Below are 17,092 nucleotides of genomic sequence, written 5' to 3' on the forward strand. Positions count from 1 at the left end.
TTTATATTATTAGTAGAGAAAGGGTTTTGCCATATCAGCCAGGCTGGTCTCAAACTCTTGACCCCAAGTGATGCACCTGCCTTGGCCTCCCAAAGTGCTGGGATTACAGGAATGAGCCATCGTGCCTGGCTGGTACAGGTTTCTTTTGAGGTGATGAAAGTGCTCTGGAATTAGGTAGTGGTGATGGTTGCACAGCTCTGTGAATATACCAAGAACCTTTGAACTGTACACTTTAAGTGAGTGAATTATATGGTATATGAATTATAGCTCAAGTAGCTGTCAAGTTATTTAAAAATCCCATGGGTCAAGGGGGCCTGAGGGGTTTGCTGAAGAATGTTCTGTTGCTTGGCCTGGTGCTGGCTACACAGGCATATTCACTTTTTGCAAGACCATCAGGATAGACACTTATGAATCATAAACTTTTCTGTATATATATAACACTTGAATAAAAGGTGAAAAAGAATTAGGAATGAAACTGGGAAAGAAAAGTCTGCAGGCTGCTCAGAGTACCCCACCTTCAGAACACCAGGCCGATGAGGGGGCCCTGCCACTCAGAGCCATCTCCCTGACAAGCCTACGGCATACCACTATGAGCTGACTTTTGCCAGGCAGCAGGGTCTCTGAGAATGAGCAAGCGCTCCTCTCTCCCTCCAGGAAAGCCACAAGCCCCATCAGCCAAACAGTTGAAGCGGAAATAACCCCAGAGAGCAAAATCCCCCACCCAGTGGAGGGCCTGTGCAGGCCTCACCCAGAGGAGTTCACAGAAAGTAGAAGAAAGAGATGTCATTGTCCAGGCTGGTCCGCTTTGGGAAGAATCATCCCTGCTCCAGACTTCAGACTTGGGGTAAGAACGACCATCATGTGATGAGGGATTAGAAGACATGAGGGGAGGCCTTCACTCAGCCTCAGGGGGGTCAGGGAAAGTGACCTGCAGGGGAGCTGGGAGGTGAGGAGGCACTCACTAGGCAGGGGTAGATAGGACAGATATGCTGGGTAGGGAGGCAGGTGACAGAGTGAAAGGTGTGTGTCTGGAGGGAGCCCTGGAAGTGTGTGGACTCAGTTGCCTGGGTGTAGGCTGTGAGGCAAGAAGTGGCAGGGAAGGGCCTGGGAGCTAGGCAGAAGCCAGATCACAAAAGTTTTTGTTTGTTTTGAGACAGATGAGACAGAGTCTGGCTCTGTCACCCAGGCTGGAGTGCAATGGCACGATCTCGGCTCACTGCAACCTCTGCCTCCCAGGTTCAAGTGATTCTCCCACTTCAGCCTCTCGAATAGCTGGGATTACAGTCACGCACCACCACACCCGGCTAATTTTTGTATTTTTAGTAGAGACGGGGTTTCACTATGTTGGCCAGGCTGGTCTCACACTCCTGACCTCAAGTGATCTGCCCGCCTCTGCCTCCCAAAGTGCTGGGATTATAGGAGTGAGCAACCGTGCCTGGCCATAAAAGGAGCACAGTTTTGATGCTAAAGGAAGAAAAGGGTTTAAGCAGGAGAGGAGCACAATCGAATCTGGGTCCCAGGAAGAACGCCCTGGTACACGTATGGAGAATGGAAGATCCCCTGGCATGGGCAGCTGCCCACAGGGGTGTTCTTTCCTGGGTTTAGATAGGAGGTGAGGCCCCCAGCTCTGGGAGCAGCAGGAGCTGCCTCTGTGCTCAGCAGGTAGGCCAGGTACTTAGTGGCTTTATGAACATGAAATCTTGGTAGCTGAGGGCAAAGGGGAAAAGGGAGAGGCCAGGCTGCAGGTGAAAGTGGTCAGTGGGCCAGGCATAGTGGCTCAAGCCTGTAATCCCAGCACTTTGGGAGGCTGAGGCAGGCAGATCACCTGAGGTCAGGAGTTCGAGACTAGCCTGGCCAACATGGCAAAACCGTGTCTCTACTAAAAATTAAAAAAAAAAAAACAGTCAGGCGTGGTGGTGGGTGCCACTAATCCCAGCTACTTGGAAGGCTGAGGCAGGAGAATCACTTGAACCCAGGAGGCGGAGGTTGCAGTGAGCTGAGATTGTGCCATTGCACTCCAGCCTGGGTGAAGAGTGAAATTCCATCTCAAAAAAAAAAAAAAAAAAAAAAAAGGCCGGGCATGGTGGCTCAGGCCTGTAATCCCAGCACTTTGGGAGGCCGAGACGGGCGGATCACGAGGTCAGGAGATTGAGACCATCCTGGCTAATGCAGTGAAACCTCGTCTCTATTAAAAATACAAAAAAATTAGCCAGGCACGGTGGCAGGCGCCTGTAGTCCCAGCTACTCAGGAGGCTGAGGCAGGAGAATGGCGTGAATCCGGGAGGCAGAGCTTACAGTGAACTGAGATCACGCCACTGCACTCCAGCCTGGGCGACAGAGCAAGACTCCGTCTCAGAAAAAAAGAAAGAAAGAAAGAAAGAAAGTGGTTAGTGAGCCCAGGTACACTCTATAGACTAGTGACTCAGCCTTTTCCTGCCTACCATGGTGGGACAGAGGCCCCATGCCCCTGAGCAGCCACCCACCCTGCCAATGGGCTGAGATCTGCTCCTCACCCTGTGCCCAGACCTGTCCTGTGCTCAAACTGTGTAGAGGCCACAGGGTCTAGGCAAAAGGGAGCCACATATTTACCATCTGGGCTGCAGGGGCCCCAGCCCTGTTTACTGAGGACCCACCTGCTGAGAATTTCAGTTTATTTATTTATTTATTTATGAGATAGGGTCTCACTCTGTCCCCCAGGCTGAAGTGCAATAGCATGATCATGGCTCACTGCAGCCTTGACCCCCCAGGCTCAAGCAATCCTTCTGACTCAGACTCTAGAGTAGCTGGGACTACAGGCATGCACCCTACCACACCTGGCTAATTTTTTATTTTTTTGTTGAATGCCTTGGTCTCTCAAAATGCTGGGATTACAGGAGTAAGCCTCTGTGCTCAGCCTGGGAATCAGAGTTTCTAAATCAAGCTCCATTGCGGTGTCAGGTGAAGACCATGACCATTCCACTTGAACAGCAAGCTGCCCTTTCCTGAGGATGTGGGGCATGGAGTTTACCTTCAGCTATCAGGGTCCAAGAGGGGCTCCCTCTCAGGGAGGTGGCAGAACATGCGGGCTCAGAGCATAGTTTCTGCAGTTCAAATGTCTGGGTGCAAACCTTCCTCTTTTTCTTTCTTTCTGTGTGGTCTCTGATAAGTTAACCTCTATATGTCATCATCTCCCCATCTGTAAGAGGAGGAGAAGCAATAGTACTGGCTGGGTTGTTGAGAAAATTAGATGCGAGCACGTGTAGTTGACGTACACAGGATGAGTTCAGGATGTGTGTGTGCTCAGCAACAGGGAACATCATTCTAGGATGCCACGCCTTGGCTTTATCCCAGCAGGGAGACTGGCAGGGGAATCGCCCTGGCTCCAAAGGCAGATGTCTCCATGGCTTCAAAGTTCCCCTGAAGGATGGAGTGAAGAGCCAGGCCTGGAAAACCCTTCATTTCCGGTGCTCAGAGGCTCCCGGTACAGCCAAGAGGTGTGGGGAAGGGTGGTGAGGAGGGCCCAGGCAGCATGGCTCTCTGCTCAGCCTTTTTCTAGGCCTGGATCAGCCATTGATATCAGCACTTGGGCTACAAGGACACGGCAGAGGAGTGCAGCCGGGTTTCAGCCGTGTCTCTGAGCAGGATGCGGCTGGGGAGGAAGGCCCTTTTCATAGCTATAGGCACCAGGCCTGCTTGGAAGACCCGCAGAGCATCAGACACCGGCACTCCTGGTGCATGCTGGGGCTGAGACTCAGATAGTGGCCTCAGCTGCTCAACTGTCATTATCAGGAGCAATGCAGGCAGGGAGAGAGGGCTTCCTGGAAAAAGAGGCTACCAGGAGAGGCAAAGAGCATGAACGAGAGCCCCAAGCAGAGATTTCCAGACCCTGTCTCAATTTACAGCTTGCCTTTGCAACCGCCTATTCTCCTCTGCACTTCAGAGCCCTGAGATATTGTGGGATCATGCTCCCTACTCCACAAGTGGGGAAACTGAGGCACAGAGTACTGGAGCCAACTCACCAAGGGGACAGCCAAGTCTCCCAGGCCATGAGTGACTGTGGTAGTGCAGAGACAGAGAAGAAGCCACAGATTGCATTAAACTGCAGAAACCTGAGTGTGCATCAGACCCCCCCAACCCCTACCTAACAGGGGCCAGGCATGATGGGTGGTTGGTCTGGCAGGAATTGAGGGGAAGGGGAGGTCTGTTCCTGAAGGAGGGGCACTGGCCAGATGCCACATCTACACTCAGGGATCTGATGTGCCCTGCCTCTTCCCCTAGGGCCCTTCACCCAAGCCTCTCTCCCCAGAGGCCCACCAGGACCAAGCAAGGCAGGCTCTGCTCTGCTTGTTCTCCCAGCTCCCTGTCACAGGGGCATGGCCCTGTCTCCTGGCTAGGTCAGCAGCTTCTCCTGCTCATTAGCCTTGACATGGAATTTACTGCACAGCTGAATGAGGTAGGCAGCTTGAAGCACAGGCTGGGCTGGGGCCAGCTCACTGGAGGGAGGGGACAGCTAGGAGTGGCCCTTGCTGCCAAATAGCCTGACCCCAGGGTAGAAATGTGTCTCCTGGACTTGGTGTATGGCTCAGGGGACTGAGGGCTATGCCCCCTGTGCTGGGCTCACTGAAGCTGCCACTCAGGATGTCAGTGCGCAGGCGTGCATGTGTGCACACACATGTGGCGTGTGTGGGGGTGCAGGAGCCAAGGCCCATGGATTCAGGGCTCTTCTGGGTGGAGCAGAAGGTGCATGTGACCAGAGCCATCTCTAGAGATGGCAAAGAAAGGAACCAGGAGGACACTTACAAAGACATCCTCAAGATGACCTACTTGTGGTATACATGGGGAAACTGAGGGCCAGGGACTGTAAGCAACATGTTTGGGCCATACAGCTGGAGGGCCAGAGGTGACTGGAGGCAGGAAGGATTCTGGTGGGACTCCTGGGCAATGCACAAGTCCACAGACTCCCCAGAGGATGCCACCTTCTCACTGGCTGCTGCCAACAGCTCATTAAAAACATGTTCTCCTAAATGTAAGGGCTCAAACTATAAAATTCTTAGGAGAAAACATAGGCATAAGTTCTATGACCTTGAATTCGGCAACGGTTTTGAAGCCATGACAACAAAAGCACAAGTAACAAAAGAAAAGACAGATACACTGGACCTCACCAAAATTAACAGCTTTTATGCTTCAAAGGAAACTAAAAAGAAAGTGAAAAAACAACCTACAGAATGGGAGAGAATTTTTATTAACAATACATCTTTTTTTTTTCTTTTGAGACGGAGTCTTGCTCTGTCACCCAGGCTGGAGTGCAGTGGCCGGATCTCAGCTCACTGCAAGCTCCGCCTCCCGGGTTCACGCCATTCTCCTGCCTCAGCCTCCCGAGTAGCTGGGACTACAGGCGCCCACCACCTCACCCGGCTAGTTTTTTGTATTTTTTAGTAGAGACGGGGTTTCGCCGTATTAGCCAGGATGGTCTCGATCTCCTGACCTCATGATCCGCCCGTCTCGGCCTCCCAAAGTGCTGGGATTACAGGCTTGAGCCACCGCGCCCGGCCAACAATATGTCTTATAGTAACTTGTATCCAAAATATATAAAGAACTCCTCCAATGCAACAACAAAGAAACAACAACCCCATTCAAAAACTGGCAAAGGAGCTGGGCATGGTGTTCTACACCTGTAGACCCAGTTACTCCAGAGGTGAAGTTGGCAGGATGGCTGGAGCCCAGGAGTTCAAGGTCAGCCTAAGCGGCATAGCAAGATTCCATCTCTAAAACAATAATAAGAAAAATAAAGGCAAAGAACTTGAACAGACATTTCTACAAAAAGATTATACAAATGGTCAATGAGCAAATGAAAAGATGCTCAACATCATTTGTCATTAGGGAAATGCAAATCAAAACCATAATGAGATACCACTTCACACTCACTGGGGCGGTTAAAAAGACACACAGCAGCAAGTGTTGTTCAGGGTGTGGAGCAATGGAACCCTCGTGCATTGACAGCGGGAACGTAAAATGGTGCAGCTGCTGTGGCAAACAGTTTGGCGATTCCTCAAAAAGTTAAACATAGAGTTACCATATGACCCAGCAATTCCACTCGAAGTAAATATCCAAGAAGAGGAAAACATATGTCCACATAAAAACTTATACACGAATATTTATGGCAGCATTATTCACTGTAGCCAAAAAGTGGAAACAACCCAAATGTCCACCAACAGATGAACGGGTAAACAAACTGTGGCCTACCATGGAATGGAATATTATTTGGCCATAGAAAGTAATGGAGCACTGGCACATGATACGACAAGGATGAAACCTGGAAATATTATGCTGAGTGAAAGAAGCCAGACACAAAAGGACACATATTGTATGATTCCATTTATATAAAATGCCCAGAATAGTGGAATCTATAGAGACAGAAAGCACATTATTGGTTGCCTGGGGCTGGGGTGAAAATAGTGATTTCCTTTTTGGGGTAATAGAAATGTTCTAAAATTGATTCTGGTGACGGTTGTACAACTCTGAATAGGCTAAAAATCACCGAACTGTGCACTTTAAATGGATGAGTCATGTGGTGTGTGACTTATATCTCAATAAAGCTGTTATAAAACAAAACAAACAGAAACCAATCCTGCCTCTTGCACTTACTAAGATCAAAAAAATCAAATGTGGCAAGCAGGAAGGGGCCTCGCTGGCACTGTGAGAGAGAGATGGGTCACCTCTAAGCATCTCTCTGCCACGAATGTCCCTCCTAGTGTCCAAAAGCTCAGTTTTCTGCTTATGCAGGAAACCTCATGTTTGAGGCAGTGGCGACTTTAAGCCGAGCATCTGTTTCCATGGAGATATGATGGGCTAGCCAAGGGCATCCTCGGTCAGCTTCCTGAACAGCAGGTGTGTGTGTGTGTGTGTGTGTGCATACACGTAGGCACACGGATGCACATGCATATACAGGCACAGGCCTCTCTAAGGCACAAAAATGTGCTATATCTCCATGGCCCAGAGCAACTAAGTCCCCTTCCAACTTTCCTAAGGGGATGTTGGTTACTGCAACATCCCCTTAGGAAAGGTGTATTAGTACTATTACCCCCAAGTCACAGATAAGACGATCAAGGCTATGAGAGGCTCAAACTTATCCAAGGTCACACAGTTACTAAATGGCACAGCCAGGCCATGAATTCAGACCTGTGTCATTCCAGAGCCTGCTCAGCCCATAGCACCAAGGTGCCTCAATGAAAAGACCTCAGCATAAGGTGGGTGCTCCGTAAATTCTTATTGAACAAATAAATGAACTCTAGTCCCAACTCTGACCAACTCCCTCTCCTGGACAAGTAGCTTCTCTCTGGTGTCAATTTCCAAACTATAAGTGGAGACAGGACTACCTATCTGCCCATGCCCTGGTGTAATGGGTGGAATGTCCCCACCAGGCCCTTGGAATGTGACCTTATTTGGAAATAGGGTCTTTGCCGATATAATTGGAGTGACGTGGCCGCAAGCTAAGGAATGCTTGGAGCCACCAGAAGCTGGAAGAGACAAGGAAGGGTCTACCCGTAGAACCTTTGGAGGAAGTGCAGCCCTGCGGACACCTGCCTCTCCAGTTTCTGGCCTCCAGAACTGTGAAAGAATAAATGTCTATTCTTTCAAACTCTGCAGTTTGTGGTTCTTTGTTATGGCAGCACCAAGAAGTAAGATACTTGGGATGCTGGCAGGCTCAGTGAGAAGGTGTGCAGGACAGGGGGTTCAGAGCTGCCTGCAGGAGTCTCTTTGGGCAGAGGCCTGGTGACTCACCTACCAGCAGCTGAGGGTGGAGCCAGGACAGGGTCCAGGAGGGTCCCTTCCACCTTGGCCTTGCTGGGTGGCTGCGCAGAAGCCCCTGCCCACTCAGGCAGACTTCATGCCTTTTTCAGGACAGCAGGCTCACCCAGCAGCATCCTGTGCGGGCTCTGGGGAGGATACCTCCTGTCTCTTCCAGCTGCTGTTGGCTCCCGGTGCTCCTTGGCCCATGCTATATCTCTTCAATCTCTGCTTCATCTTTCCTGTGTCTCGGTCCTTTCCTTTTCTTATAGGGAAAATAGTCATTCATTCAGGGACCTCTCTAAATCCAGAATGATCTTATTTTAAGATCCTTAACAAATTACATCTTCAGAGACCCTATTTCAAAATAAGGTCACATTCTGAGATTGCAGGTGGATGCAGATTCTGGGGGGCACACTGGTCACCAGTGGGGCATGTGCCCACAATGGCCTCCTGTGAGTGAGCTTCAGCCTGCCTGCTGGAGAAACAAGCACACTACCCTGATGGCCTCCCACCTGTCCCTCATCTCTCAGTGGGGCAGGTGGGGTCCTCACCACCACCCAGCCCTTGGCCACATACGTCTTCAGTCACCAGCACTTTCCCCAGTGTATGGCAACTCTTCATGCTGACCCCAGCACCCCGGGCCTTGCTGCCCACAGGTGACCCTGGGCTATGTGTAGTTCTGAGTATTTGAGCACTGGAAGGCAGAGCTGTGAAAGGGAGAGCACTGGCTTCAGAATCAGACAGGGTGGAGAGCATGTAACCTCCAACAGCTGGAACTTCAGAGAAGGGGTGGACTAGGAGACCTCAAAGTGCTCCACTAAAAGCAATGTGAAAAAGGCAGCCCACCACATCTCTGGGCAGACTGGTATCATTAGGCCAGCTATGCACCTTTGGGCAAGTTCCTTGACATCTCTGAGCCTCAAGCTGTCATCTGGGGATGGGGATGAGTACCACCAACTGTGCAGGTTATCGTGAGGATTAAAGCAGGTTCTGATCACTTGCTGGACACTGATTCAGTGGGCTGTGGAGGGGTGTGAGGGCTGCAGTCAGTGGCAGAGCCGCTGGGACCCAGACGGGACCCTCTGTACAGCACTTTGGTATTTCGTGAAATAGATGCTAGGGAAAGACTGGTCGAATGAAGAATGGATTCTAGTTCCAACTGTCACCAGGAACTTCAAAGCTGGCATCACCAAGGGCAGCCAGTCCTCCCCAAGCTGACCTCTGGCTCCCCACCAGCGATGGTGTCCGAAGGGGGCAGGCCTCTCCTGGCACAGCTACTCAGTCATGCCACGTAGGAGCAAGCTCTTCTCGAGTCACTCTGATCTCTGCCACATGAGCAGCCACCCCCTTGTCCCTGCCGACCATTCCCCTAAACAGTGCTGCAGTGCTGTTTTCAGAGACGGTGGCAGTTGGACAGCAGAGACAGGCCTGGCTCCCCAGGGGCTGATGAAGGAGTTTGGGGGAGGATGCAAAGAAAAACCAAGACCTAGAAACCCCTGAAAGCAGCCGTTCCCAGGGTCTTGGCCAGGCCACCTCCGGCCACTCCCTTGGCAGCACACATTCGCTCAACACCTCGGATGGACGGCCCTCTCCCAGCCAGGCAGATGATTTTGTTTTCTCACCTTTAACACGGTGTATATTGAGTGCTGCTCCAGCAGGGTGCCAGGCACTTTGACACGTGAGCCCAGCCCATCTTTTTCACAACCTTCCAGTGGGGCAGCTCGCACAGAGGAAGGCCTATTCCTAGCTGCCACTGGCTGGCAAGCAGCACAAGTGGAAAATGATAACTAAGGTCTTCTTCTTATTCTTTCCACAAAAATGCAGCAGCCTTCTTGAAGGCCTGTCCATCTCAGGAGGCCAGTGCAGACTGTGCCCTTGAGCCTGTGCCGAAACGTATGTGAAATCTATCTTCCCAGAGAACGGGAAACACTTTCTTTCATCCCCCTCTGCAACTTGGCCCTCGGCACAGGCAGGGCACAGGAAAGTCTGGTGACTTCCACTTACTTTTTAGCAGTGTTACTGAGGTGTGACTGACATACAATAAGCTGTACACATGTAAAGGAGCAGCTGGTGATTCTGATGTATGCTCACAGTTTTGAGTTCCATCACCCTACGGTGACAAGAGCCCTAGGAACCGTGGGTTAGAAAAAGGCCAGAGCGGGGACAGACGGGCAGGTGGGGCTGAGAAGAATGAGTGCCCTCAGGACCCAGAGGGGCAGAGGAAGCTGCCTGGAGGAGGGGCATTCACACCAGCCCTGCGGGAGGGGCAAAAGCTCTCAAGATGGAAATCGGGCTGAGAGTAGGGGTCTTGGTGACAGGAAGGGCACAGGTCATGCCTCCAGTCTCCAAGTCAGGGTGTCCTGAACCTCTCCCCTCCTGCCCACCTGCTCTGCCCTCAGGCCTGAGAGCCACAGCACAGGCTGGGGGTGAGAGGGGAGATCCCTCCCAATACTGCCTCCTTCCCAATCTAGATACTGGCACCTCCTGGTCCTCTCAGCCTGCCAGGGTGCCCTCACCTCTGAGATTGGCAGCAGCCTCCCTTGGCCTACTAGGGGTCCCAAAGAGGCCACCTAGGAGCCCAGAGATCTGAACTCCAACCCTGGCTCTGTGGGCCTCAATTTCCCCATATGTAAAATGGGAAACTATGCTCTCTGAGAGCCTAGCTTAAGTTACAGATAAAGAAACTGACCGGGCGTGGTGGCTCATGCCTATAATCCCAGCACTTTGAGAGACCGAGGTGGGCGGATCACCTGAGGTCAGGAGTTTGAGACCAGCCTGGCCAACATGGTGAAACTAAAAATACAAAAATTAGCCAGGCATGGAGGGGGGTGCCTGTAATCCTAGCTACTTGGAAGGCTGAGGCAGGAGAATCGCTTGAACCCAGGAGGCAAAGGTTGCAGTAAGCTGAGATTATACCACTGCACTTCAGCCTGGGGAACAGAGTGAGACTTTGTCTCAAAAAAAAAAAAAAAAGAAAAAGCAACCAACAGGAGCACTAGCCCCTTGGGTCTAGTGGTGTGTGTGTGTGTGTGTGTGTGTGTGTGTGTGTGTGTGTGTGTGTGTCTGAGTAGGTGCATGTATACATGTGCACATATGTGCACATGCTGTGTGCATGCACGTGTCTGTGTAGGTGTGTGCATGTGTCTGCATGTATTTGTGTACGTACCTGTATGCATAGGTGGCTGTGCTTGCATGTACACATGTTGTGTGTGGACACACACGTGTGTGTGTGCACTAGAGCCATTGGTGAGGAAGGAAGGAGCAGCCCATGTACACCAAAGAGGATATGAGCCAGAAACTGGGAAAACAGACCCACAGACCTAAACCCTGCCCTGCGACACTCACTGTCCAGCAGTAAGCAGACAGACACCCACAAAGAGGTGGAAGGCACTAGGTGCCCAGGCGTGGGACCAACAGGAAACTGCAAGGATTCAGGGAAAGAAATCACTCATGCTGCCCATGGAGATCAGAAAAGCCTCCGAGAAGGACGCAGCATGTGGGCTGGTCTGAAAGACGGGCAGAAGGACCCTTGAGATAACCTGGGGACTCTTCTGTTTCAAAACATACTCACTAGGGTAGCATTTATTTAAAAAGAGGACAGTAAGTGCTGGTGAGGATGTGGAGAAACTGGAAACTTTATACATTCCCAGTAGGAATGTAAAATGGTGCAGCCACTGTGGAAAACAGTCTGGTGGTTCCTCCAGACATCAAGCATAGCGTCACCATGTGACCCAGAAATTCCCTTCCTAGGTGTAGACCAGGAAGAATTGAAAACAGATACTTGTATGCTAATGTCAACCCAAATGTCCATCAATGGATGAATGGATAAGCAAAATGTGATCTGTTCATACAATGAAATATGATTCAGCCATAAAACGTAATGAGGCACTGACACATGCTCTGACATGGATGAACCCCAACAACATGATGCTGAGTGAAAGAAGACAGACACAAAGAGCAACACAGTGAAGGATTCCATGTGTATGAAACATCCAGAACAGGCAAACCCAGGGAGACAGGTAGTACATTAGTGATTGCCAGGGGGTGGGGAGCGGGAATGAGGAGTGACTGTTTAATGGATATGGGGTTTCTTTCTGGGGTGATGAAAGTGTTTTGGAAGTAAAGTTAGTGGCTGCACAACATTGTGAGTATACTGAATGCCACTAAATTGTTCACTTAAAAATAGTTGTTTATGTTATGTGAATTTCACCTCAATAAAAGCAAAACAAGACAACACCCAATCAAGTAAGCCCAAACCGTCTAGTCCCAAAAGAATTTCTTCCAAATGCTATAGAGAGCTGGCAACCTGAGCCCCGTCCATGCAGACAGTAAGCAGGCCAGTGCCTTGCCCCTCAGAAGGCACAGGACCCACAGGCTTGCAATGTCTTGGAGCTCATTTTGTTGGAGCTCGAACTGGGGGCTGTGGAGGCCAGAACCCAGCGATGCATCTGCCTGTCTAAGACCCAGCTGGGGCAGGGCTGGCCAGCAGGGGCCTTAAGTACATGGGAAACTTCCCAGTCAGTAGTTCTCGCAGGAACCTATGGCTTCCTGGTAACAACGTGAGGGCAGCAGCACCTCAGACACAGCAATTAGTCCTCAGGCCAGAGACAGCACACACCAAGAACACAGAGGACACAGGTGCAGGGCACTAGCACCTGTGATGTGCAGCAGACCCCCTGCCCCATCACCAAGCTGTCTATCCCACACTCCCAGCCTCAAGGCCTGCCCAGAGGAAAGTTGCCTAGCCAGCCAGCCTGAGCAGGAACAGCAATAACCTCGCTCCCAATCTCCCCTTCTCCCCTCCAAGCATGCTAGCGCCTGTCACAGAAGCACCTCTCCCGGCAATACCTGGCTTCTTTCACCTTTCTTTTTTAACAGGAAAGCAGATGTGTGCACACATGCTTGCTCACTCAGAAGGGGCACAGGGAAAGGCTCTGGAAGCTCAGAGCAGCAGCAATAACTCCAGCCAGCCCTTAGAGGCCATGGTGGCTCTCCCTAGCTGGGAAGGATGCCCATCTGTCTAACAGGCTCTCATGAGAGTGCTGCTGCTCATGATGTGTGAGGTAGGAGATGTTTCCATCCTGCCACAATCCTAATCAATGGAGCTTCTCAAAAGACACTGCATGTGTCGGCTAGATGGACGGGGCCTGGCTGCACAGGTGCAGGGAGGTCTGAGCATCTAACAGAGAACTATATGATGCTTAACAATTACATTCATTGGAGGCATAAGGATAAGTGTTCAAAAAAACCCTGGAGTGGCCTGGCGTGGTGGCTCACGCCTGTAATCCTAGCACTTTGGGAGGCCAAGGTGAGTGGATCACAAGGTCGGGAGATCGAGACCATCCTGGCCAACACGGTGAAACCCCGTCTCTACTAAAAATACGAAAATTAGCCGGGTGTGGTAGCGTGTGCCTGTAATCCCAGCTACTTGGGAGGCTGAGGCATGAGAATTGCTTGAACCCAGGAGGCGGAGGTTGCAGTGAGCCGAGATCACAACACTGCACTCCAGCCTGGTGACACAGCGAGACTCCGTCTCAAAAAAACCAAAACAAAACAAAACAAAAAACAAACAAACAAACAACAACAACAGCAAAAACCTGGAGTGACAGGTGTTTTGAGGAGCCCAGAGGTGATTCTATGCCCAGAACAGCTTTGGGATCTCCTAGGGGCTGGAGGCCAGTCCTCCCAATCTTGACAGCCACCAGGAGGCCAGGTGGAGCTGAGGGGCTGCTGTCTGGCTTGGGTGGGAATTGAGAAGCAGTAAGACAACAGCAGCATTGGCAGATCAGCCTGGTCCTTGAATAGGCTGAGCTATTTCCAGAGTGCTCAGAGATGGGGGGCTGATTTAAGCCTCTTCTTCTCTCTCCACTCTCTAGAAATAATTATGGGGTAAGTGGTTCAAGAGGGAATTGAGTGGCCCTTCTGAAGCAGCTCAGAGGAAACAGCCCCCCAGAGACGCTGGGTTCACCTTCCGTTCTTTTCCCAGCCAAGGCTCCCACAAACCCATGCAACTTCCTCAAGCTCCTCCCAAAAGGTAGCTGGGGCTGCAGGCTCTGCTGGGAGCTCATAGCTACCTCCCCTGACCTGGGTGGAAGGTGGGAGCCCAACAGGCGAAGCCAGGGATGGGAGGTAGAGGCCCTGCCTGCCGAAGCCTCTCCCCAACACCAACGACTCAGTCTGACGCTGTAATTAACGGGCTGTACAGCAAGAAGCTGGAGGAGGGCAAGCCCCACTGGGTCGCAGGGACTGGAGGCACTGATATGCCCAGAGGAGCCAGAGCCAGGCCAACAGCAAGTTCATGATAAGTGTGGGAGGCCCAAAGACACCCAGGGACCCAGGGTGCAAGCCTGCAAGCCTTGGCTAGGGAATGATCTGGAGGAAAGCTGCCGGGCTAGGCCATGCCAGGCACTGAGTGTGGACAGGAGGCCAGCAGGAGAGCTGGGATGGAACCTCTACATAGAAAGGACTGTAGCCAGGACCGCAGCAAGTGGGAGCAGTGGTCCCATCTTGGGTCAGCCAGAGGCAGCCAGGTCTTGTGTTCCAGGTTGGTCAGGCACTGAGTAGGGAGACTGGAGGTGTCTCCTAAGCAAGAGTCTCTGGCTCGTCAAAGGAGCCTGTCATCCTCAAACTCCTGCGAGCGTCTGTAAGTGAGCCACATATCTGACACTGCTGTTTTGCAAGCAGTCAGGGTGGTGAGGAAAGCATGGAGCTGGGAACTAGGAGACAGGCCCTGTGCTCCTTGGCAAGAATTTAACATCTCTGGGCCTCATGTGCCTTCCTGTCTGTAGAATGGGGTGTTATGGACTGAATATCTGTGTCCCTCCAAAAGGCCTGACCCCCAGTGTGATGGTATTTGGAGACGGGGCCTTTGGGTGGTAATCAGGGCTAGATGAGATCATATGGGTGGGGCCCTCACAATGGGACCGGTGTCCTTAGAAGAAAAGGAAGGGTGGAAGATGAGGGATTACTTAATGAGTATGGTGTATTTGAGTGACAGATACCCTACAAGCACCATTTTCCAATCTGTGCATGCAACAAAGTTACAGTTGTATCCTATACATTTACACAAATAAAAAACAGAAAAGAAAAAGAAAAAGAGAAGACACCAGAGCCTGCTCACTTCCTGCCATGTTAGGAAACAGGGAGAAGGTGCCCATGTGCAAGCAAGGAAGAGGGCCCTCATCAGAAACTGCACCTGCCAGGCCTTCATCTGGGACTTCCGGCCCCCAGAACTGTGAGGAAGTATGTTCCTCTATGCCCCCACTTTGTGGTATTTAGTGATGGCAGCCCAGGCAAACTGAAACATAGGGAAACACAGGGATAACGTCTGGGCCAGGGAGATAATGGTGCTGAATGCAAGGGCAAGTGTTTGCGTTGTAGGTGGTAGGACACAGTGCCAGAAAGCAATCCAATGCCATGTGCCCATAGTGTGCCCTGTGTGCCTAGCACCGTGCCTAGAGGCCAGGGGTCCAGCACAATTCACACTTACCAGGAAGTTCTGGGACTGTGAAGGCCACAACTCCACCTAACCCACATGTGGTGTCTGTGCGCTGGCGCGACCCACCCTCACCCCATGACCCACCCTTGCCCCATGACCCACCTGTATCATGTACAGCTGGGCAATGCGGTACTCCTCCACGGTCATTGGCAGAGGAATCCGATATTCCTTTATAATCATCTTGGAGTCCAAGCCTTCCCGTCGATGGGGAACTGCAAGTTGGGACTTCTAGGCAAGGTTCCTTAAATAACCATTACAAAATTCACCGAGGACCCCTGGGAGACAGAGAGGACAGAATAGAACAGTCACTTTCTGCAAAGGCTGGTGAATACCGTAGCACAGAGGAAAGGCCCTGTCTAGACCTGAGGCTGGAATTCTGGGCTCTGATCAGGCATGATCCAAAAGTGCAACTTCAATTGAGCAGGTTCTCTCCTTTCCAACCTTTATTTTTCTTGTTTGCTAACAGCTACCAAAAGTACAAGTGAGAGGCTGCGTGTAAGCTCTCTGATCAATAAACAGCCACGGGGAAGTAAAGAATTGTCACTCCATTAGCAAGGGCCAGGGTAAGAACACTGCTCTTGTTTTACTCACAATCCTAACAAGCTACAGCATCTATTTCCCTGGTACTGACACAGCAAGTAATGATAGCTGGTCACGGAAAAGCAGGCAGATCAAATAAAACTAAGAAGCACAGACATAAGACATTCACAAGTTAGTGGTCTGAGCCATGCCATTAGGGGCAGATGACATCACTGCATCCCAAGGGGAGACTCTGAGTGATTTAAAGTTTGGTTTCAGTTCAATCCAATAAGAAACATTTATTGGCATCTATTTTATTCCTTCCATTGGGCTATGTCTGGGAAGTAGATGAAACAAGATAAGCAGAGAGTGCACTCATAGCAACCTCTATTTAAGTGACAAAGAATATATTTGATGAAGATTTGCCCCTAAGCAATCACTTTTTTTTTTTTTTTTAAACCGGGCTGGGCACAATGGCTCACACTTGTAATCCCAACACTTTGGGAGGCCAAGGCAGGCAGATCACTTGAGGTTTGGAGTTCAAGATCAGCTGGCCAACATGGTGAAACCCCGTCTCTACTAAAAATACAAAAATTAGCCGTGGGTGGTTGCAGGAGCCTGTGGTCCCAACTACTTGGGAGGCTGAGGGAGAAGAATCACTTGAACCCAGGAGGTGGAGGCTGCAGTGAGCTGAGATCGCACCATTGCACTCCAGCCTGGGGGACAAGAGTGAAACTCCATCTCAAAAAAAAAAAAAGAAAAGAAAACTTAGTGCTTGGAAGAGGCTCATACTCAGTTATCTGGAAAATGAAATCACGCCTTAAAACCCAAGCTCTAGATGGCTGAAGTTTTGCCATAAATATCATTTGGTCACCTCCAAAGGTCACATATTGTTAACATGAAGCCAAGGGAAGGTTTTCAGGATGGACGATAAATAAATTTTATATTTATTTATTGTTTAAAGACAAGGTCTCATTCTGCACCCGGGCCAGAGTGCAACGGTGCAATCCCAGCTCACTGCAGCCTTGATCTCCTGGGCTCAAGCTATCCCTCCACCTCAGCCTGCAGAGTAGCTGGGACTACAGGTGTACGCCACCCACACCCGGCTAAGGATAGTATTTTCGCAAGATTACTCCAAGGACCGCAGCCAGGGAGGATTCACAGTGACAACGGGCAAGACTCCTGCTAAGTGATAAAAGCAAGGGCCTGGCCAGTCAGACGACTTCCCCGGGGTATGGCTCTCTATTGGACATTGGAGCATCACCCAGGTGCTAAAGCATTACTGGGTAGCTAACAAGGTTGAGA

At 50.8% G+C, this 17,092-nt stretch overlaps 1 protein-coding gene across 47 annotated transcripts in view; it reads right to left on the reverse strand.

The window, feature by feature from the left end:
* PITPNM2 (phosphatidylinositol transfer protein membrane associated 2) overlaps window positions 1-17,092 on the reverse strand; it is a 168,026-nt gene that overhangs the window by 36,066 nt on the left and 114,868 nt on the right. For 34 of the 47 annotated variants that reach the window (XR_012420795.1, XR_012420794.1, XR_012420801.1 and 31 more), the window contains exon 1: window positions 15,371-15,468. Coding sequence is in view for 36 of the 47 variants with exons in the window: in XM_045366704.3 (XP_045222639.2) it covers window positions 15,371-15,448 (78 nt within the window). In the remaining 11 variants the exon portion in view is untranslated. Of the gene's footprint in view, window positions 1-15,370; window positions 15,544-17,092 lie in introns of those variants that run through there. The other 13 variants (XM_045366710.3, XM_045366678.3, XM_074008243.1 and 10 more) reach the window with 1 other exon arrangement.

This window comes from Macaca fascicularis, chromosome 11, assembly GCF_037993035.2.
Source record: "Macaca fascicularis isolate 582-1 chromosome 11, T2T-MFA8v1.1".
NCBI lineage: Eukaryota > Metazoa > Chordata > Mammalia > Primates > Cercopithecidae > Macaca > Macaca fascicularis.